This window comes from Equus przewalskii, chromosome 26 (assembly GCF_037783145.1).
Source record: "Equus przewalskii isolate Varuska chromosome 26, EquPr2, whole genome shotgun sequence".
Taxonomy (NCBI): Eukaryota; Metazoa; Chordata; class Mammalia; order Perissodactyla; family Equidae; genus Equus; species Equus przewalskii.
Window position 1 is genome coordinate 32,432,858 of NC_091856.1, and position 18,450 is coordinate 32,451,307.

At 59.4% G+C, this 18,450-nt stretch overlaps 2 protein-coding genes across 22 annotated transcripts; one reads left to right on the top strand and one right to left on the bottom strand.

Moving 5' to 3' along the window:
- Window positions 1–1,697: 1,697 nt before the first annotated feature.
- On the bottom strand, window positions 1,698–7,952 carry C26H9orf50 (chromosome 26 C9orf50 homolog). 2 transcript variants are annotated; one of them, XR_545110.2, is made up of 8 exons: window positions 7,283–7,952; window positions 6,923–7,013; window positions 6,695–6,811; window positions 4,334–4,446; window positions 3,473–3,581; window positions 2,545–2,710; window positions 2,225–2,399; window positions 1,698–1,925 (listed from the first exon to the last, which is right to left on the bottom strand). XR_545110.2 is itself a non-coding variant. In XM_008521602.2 (7 exons), the coding sequence occupies exons 1-7, from the start codon at window positions 7,806–7,808 to the stop codon at window positions 1,818–1,820; spliced, it is 1,296 nt and encodes a 431-aa protein (XP_008519824.2). In that variant the 5' UTR covers window positions 7,809–7,952; the 3' UTR covers window positions 1,698–1,817. The 2 variants fall into 2 exon arrangements, 1 of the variants encoding a protein (XP_008519824.2); XM_008521602.2 differs by lacking the exon at window positions 3,473–3,581.
- A 133-nt stretch (window positions 7,953–8,085) lies between these two features.
- On the top strand, window positions 8,086–18,297 carry NTMT1 (N-terminal Xaa-Pro-Lys N-methyltransferase 1). 20 transcript variants are annotated; one of them, XM_070596888.1, is made up of 7 exons: window positions 8,086–9,282; window positions 9,728–9,912; window positions 10,352–10,438; window positions 12,482–12,575; window positions 15,433–15,646; window positions 16,415–16,667; window positions 17,504–18,297. In XM_070596888.1, the coding sequence occupies exons 5-7, from the start codon at window positions 15,485–15,487 to the stop codon at window positions 17,758–17,760; spliced, it is 672 nt and encodes a 223-aa protein (XP_070452989.1). In that variant the 5' UTR covers window positions 8,086–9,282; window positions 9,728–9,912; window positions 10,352–10,438; window positions 12,482–12,575; window positions 15,433–15,484; the 3' UTR covers window positions 17,761–18,297. The 20 variants fall into 20 exon arrangements, with proteins under 20 accessions (XP_070452989.1, XP_070452990.1, XP_008519821.2 ...); XM_070596889.1 differs by having other exon boundaries at window positions 8,628–9,282; window positions 9,728–9,872; window positions 12,482–12,620; XM_070596886.1 differs by lacking the exon at window positions 9,728–9,912 and adding an exon at window positions 9,588–9,700 and having other exon boundaries at window positions 9,145–9,282.
- Window positions 18,298–18,450: the final 153 nt, after the last annotated feature.

Consider the following 18,450-nt stretch of genomic DNA (forward strand, 5'->3'; position numbering starts at 1 on the left):
ACACAGAATCCGTGTTCGTGAGCAGGGGGAGGAGGAGCAGCGCGGAGCGGGGACAGCGGGGCGGGAAGGATTTCGAAAAGGAGGCCGGGGCCCGGACGAGGCGGGCAAGGCGGGCGGGCAGGGGGCGGCGGGGGTCCGCCGCGCTCTTGGGGCGCGAGGGGGTGCAGGGACGCCGCATCGCCCCCCGCCCGCCTGCGCCTCCGCGGAGGGGCCCAGGCTGGCGAGTCCCCCCCCACCCCCGTCTGGTGCCCGCTGGCGCCCCTCCATCCGCCCGGCCACCCCGCCGCCGCCCCGCCTCGGGGGCCCCAGACGCGCCGAGGGCTCCCCAGCCGCCCCGGCCCTGCGCGCCCCCCGCGGGACTCGGCTCCCAGTGCTCGCTGCGGACCGCACCGGCGCCGTCGCAGGCGGGGCAGTTTCTGGTGCCAGAGAGACAGGCTGGTCCGGGCAGGTGGCGGGAGGGGCGTGGGGAAAAGTTTCCGACCCTCGAGCCAGAGGCCGAGAAGTTTCTGCCGCGCCGGGCGGCGCCAAAGCCAGGCCAACACTGCCCCCGCGTGGGCGCGGCGCGGCGCGGCAGGCGGCGGAGGGGCGGGGGCCCGGCGCAGCCCCCGGGGGAAACTGAGGCTCGGAGAGGGTGAGGCGGGCTGCGCCAGGTCACCGGGGGAGGTGCGGTAGGAGCAGGGGTCCTCTGAGACCCGCCGGCTCTCCCGGAAATAGAAACCCTGGGCGGGGGCGCGCCAGTCCAGAAAAGGAGGCGGAGGGGAGAGTTCTTGCCCCGGGTTGAAACCCCACTCCAGCCCCGAGTGAAGGGCGGCTGCAGCCCTGCCCCCTCCCATCCCCACAGGGCTTCTGCAAACCGGGCCTAGACCTGTGGCCTTTCTTCTGGAGCCAGAGCACCCCTTCAAGACAGGCCTCCCCCATCCACACGCCGCCCTGGCCCTAAGATCCCCACCGCCCGTCCCCCCAGATCCCACCCTTCCCAGATCAGCGCGGCGCCTGGGCCTGGATCCCGTGGCTCTTTCCTCCCTGGCCAGGAGGCGGCGATAAAGACCCGGATCCTGGGCCTGGCGAGGGGTGGGGCCGAGGCGCCGCTTCAAGGAGAGAGGGGCGGGGATGGGGCGCGACCTCCTCCTGGAGTTAGAACCCAGGTGTGGCGAAACCTGCAGACAGGCTGATGCGGGTGGCCCTGCGGGGTCAGTACGGCGGTCAGATACACTCGGGCGGTACCTGCACCTCTTGACGTGGCCACTTTGAACACTGCCGCTTCCCCCCACGACTGGGAAGCATCTGGCCCAGCTGCACCCAGATGCTTGCCCACCAGGGACCAGATGGTGTGACCCTGGCCTGGGGAACACAGAAGACAAACCTTCATGCCCACACAGGGCTCCTTTCCCACTGGGGAGTCTGGACGCCCTCGCCCCACAGTGGAGGTCAGCAAGCAGCCTTTGGTTCCACTTGAAGAGAGAGGCTGGGGGCAGGTGGCTGTTTCAGGTATGGGCTGATCTAGGTCGATAGAGGCTTGGTCCCAGGTTTAAGGTGTGTGAAGGGTCTCCCACATTCCAGAAGAGGGGTTTACTTGAACGAACCTTGACCCCTGGGGATGCCTCACCCCACTCTCAGACTCATCCCAGCCCACTCCGCCTCCTCCTTCCCCTTGGTCCAGGCCCCCGGGAGACCAGCAACCAGGCACTTGGAGAGGCTTGTAGGGGGAGACCAAGCAGCAGGTCCCGGCCTGGGCTGTGCGTTTATTTGTAGGGCAGGGAAGGCCTCCCCTCACCCCTGGGCCGTGTCCAGGCCTGGGCTTGGGCTCCGGTGGCCATTCACCGCTGAGCCCGCTGCAAGGTTGCAGAGGGCAGGAGGAGCTGGTACCCCTTAGGGCAGTCTTGCCTCAGGACTGTGTGCAGCACCAAGCTGGGCAGGAAGGACTCCTAGAGGGAGAAGGACGACCAGCTGGGGGCTGTGGGGACCTCCAGGCAGGAGATGGGGTTCCCCAGGCACAGGGGGATTCTGCACCGCAGCCCGAGGGGGCAGGCACAGTGGTCAGCCCCATTTTACAGATGAGGAAACAAACGCAGAAAGTCCCCCCTGCTTGCAAGTGTGGAGCTGGGACCTGAACCCAGGCAGCCCAGTTCTGGAGCCACCACGTAGCCAAGGGCTTAGGTCAGGCTTTACCCGGTGACAGCCACCCCACCCAGCTCCAGGCAGCTGGCTGCCGGCAGGTGCTCACCAGCTTCTGGCTCCAGGAGCAGGGCGATTTGCCCACTTGCTCCAGGATTCTGTGGGTGTCCGGGAAGGTTTTGAGGTCCCCCTGCTGCCTCTGGGTGGTGGCCCTGGGGATGACAGGCAGCCTGCTCCTCATGGAGGCGTCCTCAGAGAGGTGGCCCTGCGGCTCCTGGGTGCACCTGAGGGGGACAGGAGCCTGTGAGCTGCATGGACCCTGAGTGCCAGATCCACCCTCAAGGGCCCAGACCCTCAGCCTGCCCACGGCTGGATGGGAGGTCCACAGGGTGAGGAGGGGGAGGCCCGGCACGGTGCATGGCGCCTCACCGGCAGGGGTAGTTCCAGCTGAATGGGGAGCCGGCCACGGCCTCCGCCTTGGCGCTGGAGTACAGGTCTTTGGGCAGATTCTCCAGCCATCTCCCCAGGCTCCCGAACGCCCACTCTGATGCCAACGACCGGGTGGCTGTCCCGTTCTTGAGGCTGCCCTGCTGGACTGGAGGAGCAAGGGCACAGGTGAGATCTCTACCGGGAGGGGGCACCCGCGCCCCCACTCTCCTCCCTCTGGCAGGCGAAGCCAGGCAGAGCCCTGTCTCCATGGCAACCCCGGGCTCCCCAGCGCCTTCTGGCTGCCTCCAGAGAAGCCTCCGGTTTTAAAACTATATTGCGTGACTGTTTCTGCCTTTATTACCCAAGCTGTGCCCCCCCCCAAACACACCCTCCCTCTCCTGCTCCAGCCCGAAAAGGGCCCCCTTTCCCATAGCAGGGGGGCCAGTCACTCCCCTATGGAAATCTGAGGCTGAGACTCCTACAGGGATGGAGGGTATCTCGGGGCTCGGAGTCTGTCTTGTCCAACAGCTGCCCTTCTGGCTGGTTGGAGACCCCAAATTCCCCAGCGGCTGTCTCAGGATGGAGGGGGCTGGGAAGCAGCCAGCCGAGCCCCACTCTGCCGCCCTGGGGTGTGACCACAGCCCCTCGAGGCCACTGGCTGACAACGCAGCGTCTCCCAGGCCAGCCAACTGCCCTTCGCATGACACTGTTTCTCCGGCACCTCCTCCTTTCCCTGGCTTCCCAGGAGTGGCCGGGGGCACCTGGCTTCTAGGCTGCCGTGTCACCTGCTCCCAGGGCCTCGGCTTCCCCAGCAGACAACTAGAAGTTGTGCAAAGTTCCAGCTTCTATCTCCAACTTCCTGTGGCCCCAGGGGGCTGGGCAGGGGCCCTCCTGAATCAGGGAGGGTCCTGGATTTTTAGAGCTTTACCCACAGCCAGGCTTTGGGGCAGCTATTTCCTGACACTGCATGCAGTAGGCGCTTGGTAAATGGATGCAAGCTGTTGATTGACTGTTGGAAGCCCTGGGGCTGCTGGATGCTGAGAAGAGAAGAGGCCGGGCAGAGGGGGAAAGGGGGGGCTGGTGAAGGGCACACCAGAGCATAGACAGGTATCTTCCCACCTGCCTCCTGACGCCCACTTCAGAAAACACTGGAAACTGTGCCCACGGACACCATCGCGTCCATCCCCAGAGGGCTGAGCACGCACATCTGCGGGGGACCTGGCCTGTGGTTCCCAGTTTCTCTGCCATACCATGTGGTGCTGCCCCTCCCCAGGAGAGAGAAGACTCTATCTTCTGGACCTTTCTGGGCCCCTCCTCCTCCAGGTCCCTGAGGTCTGCCTTCCTGGATATGGGGAGAAGATGCTTCTGGTGCTTTCCAACCATCTCCAGCCCCTGTAGGCCGTGTGTGAGGCCAGGCGTGGGGTTGGGGGCTGCAGGCGCAGCTTCCAAGGTGGGTAGACGTGGCGGTGGGAACCCTTGGCAAGGAGGAGTCCTTCAGTGGTGGCCAGGCCTGGGCAGCCTGTGTCTCCTGGGCCACCACTGCAGCTGCCCTCTGGTGCCACCTGCCGTGGGACATCTCTGCTGGGCCTGGGACCCTCTACTTGGCCCTTGAAGGTCACCCTGACATGCTTTGGAGAGGCCAGTTCAGGTGCCTCCCCGGCAGGGCCAGTAGCCTCTTAACCTCTGCAGGCTGCTCCCTTACGCTGGGAGCCAGGGCCTTAGCCTCTGCTCTCCCTGCTCCAGGCTGGAACCTTCTGGAGTCCCAGGGCTCCCCATCCTGTCTGCTTACCCGCACAGCTGCGCTCCCAGTAGCGGAGTGCTGTGTCCCGCAGGGTCTCGTCAGCAAACCGCACTCGGAATGGAGAGCACCGCCTGCAGTGCCCTGAGCCTTCCTCCGAGGAGCTGTGGGGGACACAGCCTTGAGCCGGGGGGGCCTGTGTGCTGTGGGGCCTGCTGAGAGGCGCGGGGGCAGGGGAAGGCCCCTGACAGTCACAACAGCTGACCAAGCGTGTCAGGTCACAAGCATTGGACACCATCAGCCCACTCAGCCACACAGCCCTGTGAGACGCGATTATTACTCCCATTTTACAGATGAGGAAACTGAGGCACAGAGATTTTTTGCAACTTGCCGAAGAGCACACAGCTGGTAAGGGGCAGAGCCAAGATTTGAATCCTGACTCCAGAGCCAGTGCTCTTCCACATCAAGCCATTCAGCAGAGAGAATAGATATGAACTCCGGATTCAGGCAGTCCTGGGTTTCAGTCTTAACCCTTTTGAGCCTCATTTTCTTTATCTGTAAAATGGGGATCATCGTTGTGCCCACCATACAGGGCTGTGAAGAGATGAAATGGGCTGCAGAGCACCCCACCCAGGGTCCGCGGGGCCCACAGTAAACATCTCCAACTGGGAACTATTCTTAATATAATCGTCCATCTCAGTCACGCCCCTGCCCAGCGCGTGACTTGGGCAGACCACCCTCCCGTCTCCATTTTGCAGGTCTCCCCTTTAAATTATGCATTATATATTGTAGGCACGATGACAGCATCCTCGTAAGAGTTTGGTGAGTATCACATAACTTACGTTAGGCATCCAGGACAGGGCCTGGCGCCGGGCCTGCGCTCAGTAAAGGGTGTCTGTTATTGTTACTTCTGTTGTTATTAATTTCAGCCCCAAGGGCAAGGCTGCAGGAGAGCCTGCCTGATCCGTCCGTGGCTCTGTGGTTCAGAAATGCCGTGTTTGACCTCAAGTACTTACATAGTGATGTATCTGCATCCACTTATCTAACCACATCTTCACGTCTGTGTGGACACAGACGGGATGCTTCTCCCCAGCCCAGTGAAGACCCAGGTGGCCAGGCGGTGTCCCAGACAGCCCCTGGCTACAGGCACTGGGACCTGGTTACCAAGCTATCTGCTTATCAATCCTTCTCTGCGCTGGCCTCCAGGCCAGGCCAAGGCACGCCCCAGCTCTGCCCACAGGTCTGAAATCTCAGCTTCTCCTCTCAAAGGCTGCTGGGGCCCGTTCTAACGCTCCCGGTGTCCCCCAGAGGGCCTACCAGCCAATCTCACACACCGGACGGTGCTCATGTATTAGCTCTTGAGTAGGAAACAGTGGGAACATGTCCAGCCCTGCTGTTACTTGCATTTGAGATAATGAATTCCATACTTTCGTTTACCATATCTTGTGCGAAGTAGTGTGTTTATTTGGCCTGATTGATTGAAAGTTCCTGGTTTGGCAAATGTGTTTCATTTCTGGCACCTACTCTGATCCATCAGTGGTGTCTGCCTGGAGCACTGTGTCAGGAAGGGTTCTGAGGCCCAGCCGGGAAAAGTGCTGTGATCAACAGGTACTGTCTGCCATGGGTCCCGAATGAGAAGGAATGGCATGTATGTTCCATTTGTACATTTTACAGTATATTTGCTCTCTCTGGTCTTTGAATTCATGGCAGTGCTGTCCACCCTTCACCCCGTTTGAGCCTATTTAAGCTGGAGGAATTCTTTCTGCATTCTCTCCTGCTTCATCAGAGCTACGGCATCCAGGCCCAGGAAGCTCTAAGGCTCAGGCTCTTCTCCTATCTCCACTCCTTATTTTATTCCCCCCAAGATTTGAAATATAGTAAAACCTGATAAAAGTTAGAGGAAGAAATGGATGAATGAATGGTGGCATGGGCAAAAGGGTGGAAGAGTGGTGGGTGGGTGGGTAGACGGGTGGACTGATGGATGAATTAACGAAAAGGTCGGAATAGAGGGACCGGATCTTAGGAGAATGGGTGGATGTATGGAGGGTGCATGAATGATTATGCAAATGGGTATGCAGACTTGCAGGTGGCTCCATGACTAGATCAGAGATGGACAGCATCCTGGACTTATAAGTGGAGGGGAGGATTTGTAGATGACTGCTCATTGGATTCATGGATGGGTGGGTAGAATTCTGGGAGTTTGTGAACAGATGGATGACTAGCTAGATGGGAGGGATGGGGAGATTCAGGGATGGATTATGGGTGCTTTGGCAGAAGACCTGATTCATGGACACACACATAGATGGATGAATAGGTGGCTAAATGTATAAACTCATGGGTGAAAGACAAAGGCAAGGAAGGGAAGAAATGCTCTTCTCCCCACTCTCCTACCCCCATCCTCCCAGAACTCACTGGCTGGCCTTCTTGATCGTAGTGAATTGCAAGTGGTCTCTCTTCGAGGTCCCCAGGGCAGGTATCTGATGGAGCAAAATCTTCTTAAGACTGTTCCGGATGAACGATGACTTGCCCCTTGAAGACAAATAGGCCACACCTGGCATGAGTGGTCAGAGTCGCCCCCCCACCCCCCACCCCGAGCGTCCACGGTCACCCTGTCCCCACCAACAGGTCACCAACACTTACTGCAGGTCTGGGAGGAAGGAGGCTCTGGGACAGCAAGGACACCTCTGGCAGCGCTCTGACACACTCCTTTGGTGTTGCGCTGCTGAGGATGCTGGGAGCCAGAAGGAGGTGGAAAGAGTTATGAGCCTTTGCTTGGGGACAGTCCTTACTAGGCTCTTCCTAGTCATATGGCCTTGGTTCTCAGCTTCCTCATCTGTACAATAGGGGCAATGGTGGACCCGCCCTCAAGGGGGGGCTGCCAGCGCTCTGCTAGGCACACAGACCAACATTAGCATCCTTCTGCGCATCCTGGCGGCCCCCGCTGGAAATGCCTCAGCCCCGCCCTTGCCCCGCCCCCTGGGGACCCCGGCAGGGCCTCACTCCCCGGCCGCGGCTGCTCCGCACGCTCCACGCCCAGCCGGCGTAGGAACTCCCGGAACCTGCTGGGGAGGAACTCTCCTAGGAGGGCGCCCAAGGAGTCCGCGGCCTCCTTGGCCGGGCCCCTCCGGGGGTCCTCGCACTCTCGAGGCTCGGGGCGCGGGGGCGCCGGTGCCCGGGCCGCGCGGGCCAGGAACAGGGGCGGCAGCAGCAGCGACCTCAGCCCCGTCCGGTCCTGCGCCGCCCGCGGGGCCACGGTGGGCAGGGCGGGCAGGCGCGGCGGGGGGCTCCTGACGCCCTCCCCAGGCGCCGCGGGCGAGGCCTGGCCCCGGGGGGTCTGCCACCACCCGGCGCCGCCCCCCGAGGCCCTCGAGCCCCCTAAGCCGTCCGCGCCCCAAGATGCTCGCAGCTCGGGCGGAGGCAGCCTGGGCAGCAGCGGGGGTCTCCTGCGGCGGGCGCCGTCGCCCTCGCCCGGGAACCCCTTGGGCGCCACCCACTGGGCCCCGGGCTTGGGGTGACGCCTGGGCATGTCCGGCCCTGCTCTCGGCTCAGGGCATCCTCACGTCAGTGGGGGCGGGGAGGTGCTGTGGGAGGTGGAGAGGAGGGCATGGACCAGCCCCCAGGCCATCGTGCCCAGAGCGGGGCAGTGTGGTTTGGGGGCAGGCCCGCCGGCTCCCCCGACAGTGAGTGGTTCAGGCTGGAGCTCGCCAGCTTCTGTTTCCTCACCTGAAAAATGGTGACGGAGAGACTACCCACCTTTCTGAGCTGCTGTGACGTTTAAATGAGCAAGCACGTGTCAGTAGCTTGGAATAGTGGCAGGCACGTCGTACCTGCTGCAACAAAGACTAGCCGCTCTTCTTCTTACTTTCAAATTTATTATTATTTAGGATTTAATTTCAGCTCCACTACTTAGTAGCTTTGTAACCTTGTAACCTAACCTTGTAACTCTGTAACCTAGGGAGCCAATGAATTCCCTTCTCGCAGCGCCCTCATCTGTAGAATGGGGATAACAGAGCACCTGCTCCTTTGTAAGAAGGAATAAACATCGTGGGAGAGAGCTCTCTATGTAGTAGGGAGGGCCTAGCGCTGGAGTGTTCAGTCCTGGAGGCTGTCACTGTTGGGGGCGCTCCACTGGGAACTGGGAAACCAGAACCATCTTGAAAGGAGAGACCAGCCCAGCTGCTGTCTGGTCCTGCTGGAGCCTCAGAGCCCCTTGGGGTGGGGCACTTGTTGAAAATACAGGTGCCTCAGATTCTGATTCAGTAGGTCTGGGGTGGGGCCAAGACTTTCTCTTTTTTTGAGGAAGATTAGCCCTGAGCTAACATCCACCACCAATCCTCCTCTTTTTGCTGAGGAAGACTGGCCCTGAGCTAACATCCGTGCCCATCTTCCTCTACTTTATATGTGGGATGCCTGCCACAGCATGGCTTGACAAGCAGTGCATAGGTCCATACCCGGGATCTGAACTGGCGAACCCTGGGCCACTGAAGTGGAACGTGCAAACTTAAGCACTGTGCCGTGGGGCCAGCCCCCAAGACACGTATTTTTATATGTGAGGCAGACCCCCCAGACCTGCCGCCTGCTTCTGTCACTGGGGGTCTTCGAGTGTGCCCCTCCCCATCACGCCCACTCCCAGTCTGTTGTCAGCCCTGAGCTGGCTCCTAGCATCCCACTCACCCTGGTGGGGTCTGGGTGGGGCCAGAGAAGGTGCTATGAGTTTAGAGCCCCCTAACAGGTGGGCCGGTCCTTGGGAGAGCCCATCTTCCTGGTCTGGTCCCTCTGCGGGCCCCTCCCTGCTGCCTCCAGGGCCTCCTCAGGGTCATTGTGATCCGCCCCCACCCAAGGCCAGGAAAGGAGCAGAGGGCACTGAGGCCTGGGGGCAGAGGGCGGGGCTGTTGTGCTCAGGATACCAAGACTGCAGTCACAAGCCCGTGGCAGGACTCCTGACCAGGAGGGACAGAGGGCCCAGGGTCCCACTACCCCTTCCTGATCCGGAGGCCCAGGTGGGTCATGTTTGGGCTGGGCGGTAGGAACGCAGTGGGCCTGGAAACAAAGAGAACCAGTTTCCAGTCCATGCTGTGCTTGTGTTTGCTGTGTGATGCTGGACAAGTCTCTTTTGTCAGGGCTCCATGGTCAAATGGACTGGTGGGCCGCGTTGGTGATTCTCGGCTGGGCAGGGGCAGGGAAGAAGCTTGTACTGTGAAAATGGAGTGGGGGACAAGGGTAGTTTGGACCAGTAATTTCACTGGCCTGGTGTAATTTTATAATTTGAAAAATGAAAAAAATGACTTTGTAATTCAAATCACAGGGCGTCTGCCTGGAGGAGGCATGACAGACAATGTGTGCCATTGTCTGCAAATACTCCTCCCCTAGGGATGGAAGGGCTACCTCCTTGGGAAGTTAGAATCGTGAATGGGGAAGGTGAGAAATTTTGATATTTATTCTAAGGGCATGTGAGTTTTTAAGAACTGGACGAGGAACGCCAGATTAACTAGATGATTTCAAAGGAGCTCTCCAGCTCTCGCCCGCCGCAGACATTTATTGAGCAACTACTACGTGTGATGTTCGGGGACTCGATGCAAGAGGCTCTGAGGTCAGGGGCTGGCCAGACCTGGGAAGGCCTTGGAACCCAGGTGTGGGGAAGGGACTTTATCTTCCATCAACAGGAAAAAAATGTAGGGTGGATTTTCAGGCATCCCAGGAGAGCTCAGAGCTGCCCCCAAAAGAAGATTATGGACACCCCCAGCAATTGAGATAGCCCAGGCTTTATCCCTTTCCCTTGGAGACGTGGAAAATGAAGCTTGGGAGAGGGGCCCAGGCCAGGGAACCACGTCTGACCTGGAGTCCGCTAGAGAGGGTGCCAGATAATATGTACATAGGCAGATGTGGGGGACTCTGCTGCGGGTGGGGCTTTTCAACACCCCCTCACACCCCCATAACTTTCGCTTCATTAGAGTGTACACACTTTAAGCACCTCCTATGTGTAGCACCCGGAAGAAGGCACTGTAAATCTAAAACCAGGATGTCAGTTTAGGAAAAATGAACTTATGATGAATATTGTCATTATAACAGCTTCTGTTTACTGAGAGCCAGCGGCAAGCGCAGGACTGAAGGCTTGACTACAATATCCCACAAGTTTAACCCTCGGAGCGTTGAAAGGTGAGTAATTATCACATCTGTCTAGCAGAAGAGGAGACTGAGGCTCGGAGAGGTTCACAAGGTCTAGCCACCTGCAAAATTACATCTCCATCAAGGCTGCTTCAAGGACTGCGCCAGAATTTCTATATATGGCAGGAGCCTAGGGAGGGCAACCTTTTTGAAATAGAAATATCATGGACTTGTTCTGCTTATTTGGGGTGGCAACCCCTTGGCACTGCCAAAGGTATTCTTTTTGGCTTTGTTTTTTGGATGTGTATATTATTTTAAGATGCTAATCGTTGAGGGTTGGATTTGAGGAATAAGGCTTTTTCCTCCCCTTTTTACCCAGTGGGAAACCCCTAGAACTCTCGTTTTTAAAAGTCCAGGCTTGCAGCCTCCAAAAGAACTGGTGCGGGTGCTGGGGTCGGGAGAGGGTCGGCGCGGCGGCCCCTTTAAGTCGGGGAGGTCCTTCCAGGTCAGGACACAATGGGCAGGGCAAGCCGATCGCGGGGCGGAGCCCGCCGAGGCCCCGCCCCCGGGCGACCGGAAGTGACGTGCGCAGACAAAGGCGGCGTGCGCCGCGCGGTGGCGCGTCTGGCCGCGGTCTGACGGAGCCGGTGTGGCCTGGTGCGGTCTTCCCCGCCGCCCCCTTCCTGTTCCGCGTCCTCTTCTCCGCGTCCCGGGAGCCCCCGCCCGGGGTGAGTAGCGCGCGGCGGAGCGGGGGCGGCGGCGCCGGGAGAGGGGAGGCCCGGCCCCCCCCGGCGCCCAGGCCCCGGCCCGTCACGTGACCCGGGCGCGAGCCGGCGCGGCCGCACGTGCGCGCCCGGGGGCTCCGCGAGCCGGACCTGGGCTGGGGTAGGGGTAGAGGAGGAAGGCTGAGGCCCCCAGCGCCTGGGTGGTCGCTCCCCCACGCCGGCCCCCGGGCCGCAGCAAGTCCCTTTCCCTCCCTGAGCCTCAGTTTCCCCTCTGAGAGACGGGGGTAAGGAGAGCACCCGCTCGGAGCGTGAGGGTGAGGATTCAGTGCAGTGCCCAGTTCCGAGCGGCACAGGGTAGCGCCCGTTGCATAGGAGTTGCTGTCGGATTTCACCTTGGACCCAGCCCCAGGAACGGCCCGACACAGGTGCCGCTCAAAAGACAGCTGGCCGCCGAGAGCCCTTGGAGCCAAGGTCAGCCTGTTGGCAGAGAGGCTGCCATATCGAAAGGCCCAGGCTTTGCTGCCCGTCAGCTGTGTGCGCTGTCTGGACGCTGGTTTCTCCGTCTGTACAATAAGGAGTAGAAACAGTGGGTCAGGCCCTGCTGGTGGGTGGGGCGGTATTGCCCATGGTCAGAGTGTACAGGATCTTTGCCCAGAGAGAGGGGATGAGCCCCTGGGAAGACTAGGGCTTTGACTGGGGTGAGAAGTTTGGATTCCCTCCTTATTCTGTTCCTGGTTCCCTGTGTGTTTTTTAAGGTGCATCACTCCTTTAGTGGAACCGTTTTTCTGTCCTGTAAACCGGGGACTGGGAGGGTTGGAGGTACAAGCATTGGTGGAGACCGGAAGCCACAGAATCACAAGAGATAGCTGTCTCCAGAATCTGCGGTGTTTCTGTGTTTACACGGATGGGAAGCTGGCTCCCTTCCTCTGCAGACTGGCAGAGCTGAGTGTGCTGGATTGACCACCCAGCGTGACAGTAATGATCCCTGAGATGTGTACGGCACCCTACAATTTTTAAGGCATTTCAGTGCATTTTTCTCATTTGATCTTCACAATTGGCAGAGAAAATTGACGAGACTCTCATTTGACAGAGATTTATAAAGTCAAGATAATATGTGCCCAGTACTGTCTGGATCACTTTATGCTTTTATATCCACATTTAATCGTCACAGCCTTCCTGTAAAGTCAATATTGCTGTTCCCATTTTGTAGATAAAGAAACTTACTTAACTGAGTTTAGGTGTCTTAGTTGAGCTTACACAACCGGTGAGAAGCAAGGCCAGGATTCAGACCTGATTCCATCAGAGCCTTGTTTTTACATTCTTCCTCTATTATTTTTACTCCCTCCCTCCTTTTCTTTCTTTTTCATAGAGCACCCTGCCATTCTCATCTGTGCAGCTGCTCCCGCACAGATCCAGGGAACAGCCCTGTCCAGCAGGCTTCGAGAGGGAGGAGGGGACTTCAGGTAGGCTCTTGCCTCCTCTTGCTGCCAGGCCGCTTCTTAGAGCAGGTAAATGGGGAGGATGAGATGACTCTGCAGAGCACTGATGGTGACCGTTCAAATACCATTCTCTTCCATGGATCTTGGGAAAAGAGAAGGTGGCTGGGGCGGCTGCCCAGGTGTCACCTCGAATACCTTGGGGTCGGGGGGAGGTGGCCAGATGACCATGAAGGATGCGCAGACAAATTCTACCATTGAGGAGCAGAAGTTCACTGAGCGAAGGATTTCTCTTCCCCTCCGAGCTATCCCAGAGCACACACAGAGCCAGGTTGTGCCCAGGCCCCTCCCCATCCCTGCAGCCATGCAGCGCCTTGCTGTGCTGTGGACAGAGTATGGAAGGACTTGCTGCTATGTGATGACCCCGCCGTTCCTCCACCCCTGCCCACTCCAATCTGGACACCGGGAGGCACAGTGCAGACAGGGCCCCCAGAGTCATGTTTACTAATGAATCAGCTTTTAGAACAAATGTCAAAGTTATACTCGCTATTTCCCGGCCTAGATATGCCTCCCCTGGCTTGTTCCTAGAATCCGCCTGTAAGTGGAATTCCTGTAAATTAAATTATTCGGGGAACCTTGACATTTAAAGGAATCATGTTTAAAGGCTTTTGGTAAAGCAAAAAATTATATTGTCGGTAACGGCCTTCAGTGTTGTCAGTTCTGAATGGTTAGATTCTTGGCTGTAGGATTTTCTTAAAAGTGGAAAAGGACTGTAGCCGCACAAAGCTCATTCTTTGATTCGTTCAACAGCTGATTAGTAAACACCCACTTTGTATCAGGTACTGGGCTAATGGTGTACAAGGTCATGGCCCTGCCCCCAGGAAGCGTACATCCTGGGCGGGAAGGCAGACAGGGCAGAGAGAGTACAGCCAGGTACGTGTTTGGCTCCAGATTTACTCTGAGTGAACTTTCTGTTGAATACCTAGGTGCTGCGTGGGATGCAAAAGAAATACAGCATTACATCTTGGTGTTGCCTCTGCAAGGAGCTCCCAGTCCAGTGGGGAGATAGATTTGAATACAGAACCGGAAGTTTGCTGAGGGAGGGGGCAGGGAGGAGCATGGGGCAGGCCGGCGTCACTGAGCTCCAGTCTGAGTGGGAGCGCTGCGGGTGCGGCCTGGCAGAGTCGGCTTTGACGGTGTCCCTCCTGGGCAGTGGTGGAGGGGCTGACACGGGTGCTGTGGTGCTTGTTGGCAGCCACTTGACCTTTCAGACCGCACCCACATAAGCAGCCCCCAAACCCAGCTATGTGGTGACATCAGACTGGTCCCTTCATGTCAGCCCTCCGGGAGCTACTGGGAGGCCCACTCTGCTGCAGGGAGCATTCTTGGGGGCTGGACGGCCTCCACATTCTTCTGCTTGCCCTGCACCTCAGGGTTGGAGTGAGAGTTCGTTCTTGGAAGCAGTGTGCCACCCTCTCTTCCCGGGTCGGGGAGGACGGCTTCAGGTGCTGGGACCCTGTGGGACGCTCGTGAGCCAGGATGGGAGGGTGCAGCATTTAGAACCGAGGCCCCCTGGCTGTTAGCCCAGAGGGCTCTTCAGTCAGTACAGCGATTGGAACTTGTCTTCGTTGTGGTGCCAACCCTTGTCCCTGAACAGTGAAGTGTTTCAGTTGGTTCCATTTTCCCCATCTCTCCTAGTGGACGGGAAGCTCTCGGGGTCAGCCTTTCTCAACTAGCCTCACAGCAGCCGGAGCGCACCTGAACGTGGTGGACGTTTGTTGGGGAGTGCCCATGCCTGGGGGAGAGGTGTGGGCCTTCTCTCACCCCTGGTGTGAGGTGGCCAGGCTGCTGCACGTGGTGCTGCCCAGCCGTCCTCCCTCTGCTGAGCACCGCCATGGGCCTGCGCCCCGCTGCCCGGCTGTCCTCCCTCTGCTGAGTGCCTCCGTGGGCCTGCGCCCCGCTGCCCGGCCGTCCTCCCTCTTCTGAGCGCCGCCGTGGGCCTGCGCCCCGCTGCCCGGCCGTGCTCTGCATGCCCCTCCGTCCGTTCCGCTCACACGCTCCCGGGGGCTGCTGCACTCTTGCCTGCACAGTCCCCACAGCTGCCAGCAGTCTTCCAGAGCATACCTCTTCATGCCCACTGCCCTGCAGGGCGCCGTCTGATCCCCTCCATGGGACCCACAGGGGCTCCCTGCATGCTCCTTTCTTCCTGGAGCAGTCTGCCCACCCGGTTTGCCGAGCCAGCCCTGCCTCATCCCGAGTTTCAGCCGGGGTGTCCCTTCCCTGGGCTGCCTTCCTGACCCCAGTGAAGTCGGGCTCCTCCGGGGTCTGCTCCTCCAGCACCTCGTACTGCTCCGCAGCCCTCGCACAGCTGTGATTCCTGTGTCTGTAGCTATCTTCCGTCTGGCTGTCTCCCCGGTTCTCAGCAGGGTGCCTGACACGGGCCGGTCACGGTTAACGAGGGACCGGCCCCCTCAGTGAGCTTGTTCCTGTGCACACGCTGGAGTGAGAGGGAGGGAGGCATGGGGACTCCTCCGGCCCCTCCAGGACCCGAGGCAATGTCCATGCAGGACACTTGGGTTCCCTGTGTCGCTCTCCTTTCTCGAGTGTAGATCAGGTTTTCTGTATTCTCAGATCAGAAGCCATTAAGTCAAGTGTCATGTAGAGTAAGGAAAGCACTAGAAGCCAGGACGCTGGCTCCCCTGCTCTGATAGGAAGAGAGCTTTGCAAAACGACTTGAAGAGACAGAAGGCACTGTCTCCAGGGGCAGCAGATTTGGGGACACTGGACGTTCCTCTGCCTCAGGCAGGACTGTGTGACCGGCGAGAAGCACGGTGTGAGGCCGGGGCTCTCGACCTGGCTGATTTCACTCCTTTTCTTCATTCAGGAGGTGCCGCTGCTGAGTTGGGTGCCTGAGCAGAGACGTGGCTGGTGACAGCATGACGAGCGAGGTGATAGAAGATGAGAAACAATTCTATTCGAAGGCCAAGACGTACTGGAAAGAAGTCCCGCCCACGGTGGACGGCATGCTCGGGGGGTATGGCCACATCTCCAGCATCGACATCAACAGCTCCCGGAAGTTCCTGCAGAGGTTTTTGAGGGTAGGCAGGTCTGGTGTGCTCTCCAGGAGGAGAGGATGTGGCGCTGGTGGCACTGCCCGTCTGCGTGGGGCACCACCTTTCCATGTACACTGCAGGGTCTCTGGTCATCCGTCAGTGTCTACCACCCAGGCCTGGAAGAGCAGGGTGGGGCGGGGGCAGCTGCTATTCTGTGCTCAAGTGACCAGGCAGGAGCCGGCCGCAATGCTGGCGACTCCCGGAGGCCAGAACAGAGTAGTCTTCCTTTCACCTGTCGGTTTGGCCAGGAGCGAAACCTCTGCTCTTCTGCCATGTCCGTGGCGTCTGGGCTGTTCTGCTGAACACAGGCTCTGAGTCCCTGCCCCCGCCGCCCTCTCGTCTCTCCCTTGGCAAGCACGGGAGGCTGCTGCTGCCCCGTCTGTCCAGGGTCTCCCCACCCACTTGCCACCTTCCCCAGTTGGTTAGAATCTGGTGTTTGCTCATTGCCCTCTTCCATTCTTTCACTGCTTGAGTTCTTTTCATTCTCTCTGCTGTCGTTTCAATGGGCCTCAGGACTGAGATGAGTGCACCTGATCGAGCTGTCACCTCTAAGTAGAAGTGGCTTTCATTTTAGAAGCGTGTGGCCCAGGAAAAGTGTGTGCGGTGCTCATACCCACTGATGTCCCCACTAGCGCCGGCCACCAGCCTGTGCCCAGTCCTATTTGAGTGATTCTGGGGCTCATGAGGAATTTGCAGTGACAGCGTCCCTCTGGCTCTCCAGCCCTTCCTTAGCGTCTGTGCTCCGCTTTTTAGGAAGGCCCAAACAAGACGGGAACCTCCTGCGCCCTGGACTGCGGAGCCGGCATTGGAAGGATCACCAAGCGGCTGCTCTTGCCGCTCTTCGGAGTGGTGGACATGGTGGACGTGACGGAGGACTTTCTGGTCAAAGCTAAGACCTACCTGGGGGAGGAGGGCAAGAGGGTGCGGAACTACTTCTGCTGCGGGCTCCAGGACTTCAGCCCCGAGCCCAGCTCCTACGACGTGATCTGGATCCAGTGGGTGATAGGTGCGCGTTCCGCTCCTTCCCCACCTCCCTGCGCTGTCCCGCTGCGCAGCCGGGCTGCCCATGCGGGCCTGGGAGCGGGGCGCCTGCAGCAGGCGGGCCGCGGGGCTTCCTCAGCTCCCCCAGGGCTCCCAGGACGGGCGGAGACCCTGCCTAGAAAGGACGTCTCCTTCTTTCCTTTGTTTCAACTTAATACCTGCTGCAGCCCATTTAGGGGCAGTTTTTTGTTGAAAAAATTTAATTGACCAATAACTTACTTCATTCAGAAATGTGGAGGTGCGTTATAGTAAGGATTTCTTAAATAAGAGAAGTGGAAGCCCTGGCTGTCTCTGCTGTTGGCAGTGGGGGGTGCTGCCTTGCCGTCCTGCCGTGCATCCGCGCAGCCCAGCAGTGCGCCCAGGGTGCCCTTCCTGGGCTGCGGGCCTGGCGCAGCCTGTGCCAGCGGTCGGCCAGCCGCTGCACGGGGAACAGTGCAGCCCTTTGGGAACACCCTCGGTCTGGCCCTGTGTTCTGTGGTCCTGAGAAGCTGCAGTCTGGAGGGAAGGAACTGTTTGGTGCCCTCCCTGTGATCCAGGCCTGGGAGGGGCGGGTGGCACGGGCTGTAGGTGTCGGGCGGGGCCTGCCAGTCACCCCAGTCGAGGCAAACTCCCAGCTGCATACTTGGCGATTGCCCTCGGGTAGGTGACTTCTGAGCCAGCTTCTTACATAAAACGGGGCTTAGTAAACCCCCCGTGGACTGTTGAGAGTGCCAGTGAGGCCCTGTGTGTTAAGCAGAGAGTAAGTGCTAAGTGGTGGCTGAAAGAAACGTGCGGTGGTGACCATGCCTCTGTCTTCGCCAGGCCACCTGACCGACCAGCACCTGGCTGAGTTCCTGCGGCGCTGCAAGCGGGGCCTGCGCCCCAATGGCATCATTGTCATCAAAGACAACATGGCCCAGGAGGGCGTGATCCTGGACGACGTGGACAGCAGCGTGTGCCGGGACCTCGAGGTGGTCCGCAGCATCATCCGCAGTGCGGGCCTCAGCCTCCTGGCACAGGAGCGGCAGGAGAACCTCCCCGACGAGATCTACCACGTCTACAGCTTGGCCCTGCGATGAGCGGGGGCTGGCTGCCGGGCGAGACCCAGAGGCTCCACGTTGGTGGTTTGGGAGTGTGGAGTGAGGCCACCAAATATACCTGTCTGCTGTTCACTCACTATACAGGCTTTTTTAAAAAGGCATAATGGGGCCCAGCGGGGAGGGGTGTGGCTACGGGGCAGTGAGGCGGTAGCCTGGCTGTGCAGCCTCCAGAGGCGAGGCCTGGGCAGGGAGGCCCTGCATAGAAATAGGCCGTCGGATCACCTATGGCCTCGGGCCTGGCGGCCTTAAGAGCAGCAGAGCCCTTAACATGGCTGTGCAGGACTTGACCTCGGGGGGATGGGCCGGGCGCTGCGAGCCTGCTGTCTCCTGCAGCTGGGGGGGCGTTCGTGTTGAGTCCTATTTGGTGAGGGGGCTCTGGTGACCTCAGTGACTGTCACGACAGCCTGCAGCATGGGGAGAGGTCTGTTTCCTCACTCTTGGCTGTGCCTGAGGCTCCTCCTTGGTGGGCATTTTCAATCAAAAATAAAAGGTGACCCCTGTGCCGTGAAGGCCTGAGCCAGTCTGCAGTGGTGCTGTCCTTTACTGGCCACGGGGCCACGTTCCCCCAAAACCGCCCCCACGTGCTGCACCTCCACGCCACCACCTCTTCTGACTGGCGAAGGGGGGTCCTTCACTGTGAATTGGGGCGGGGAGGGGGCGGAAATGTAC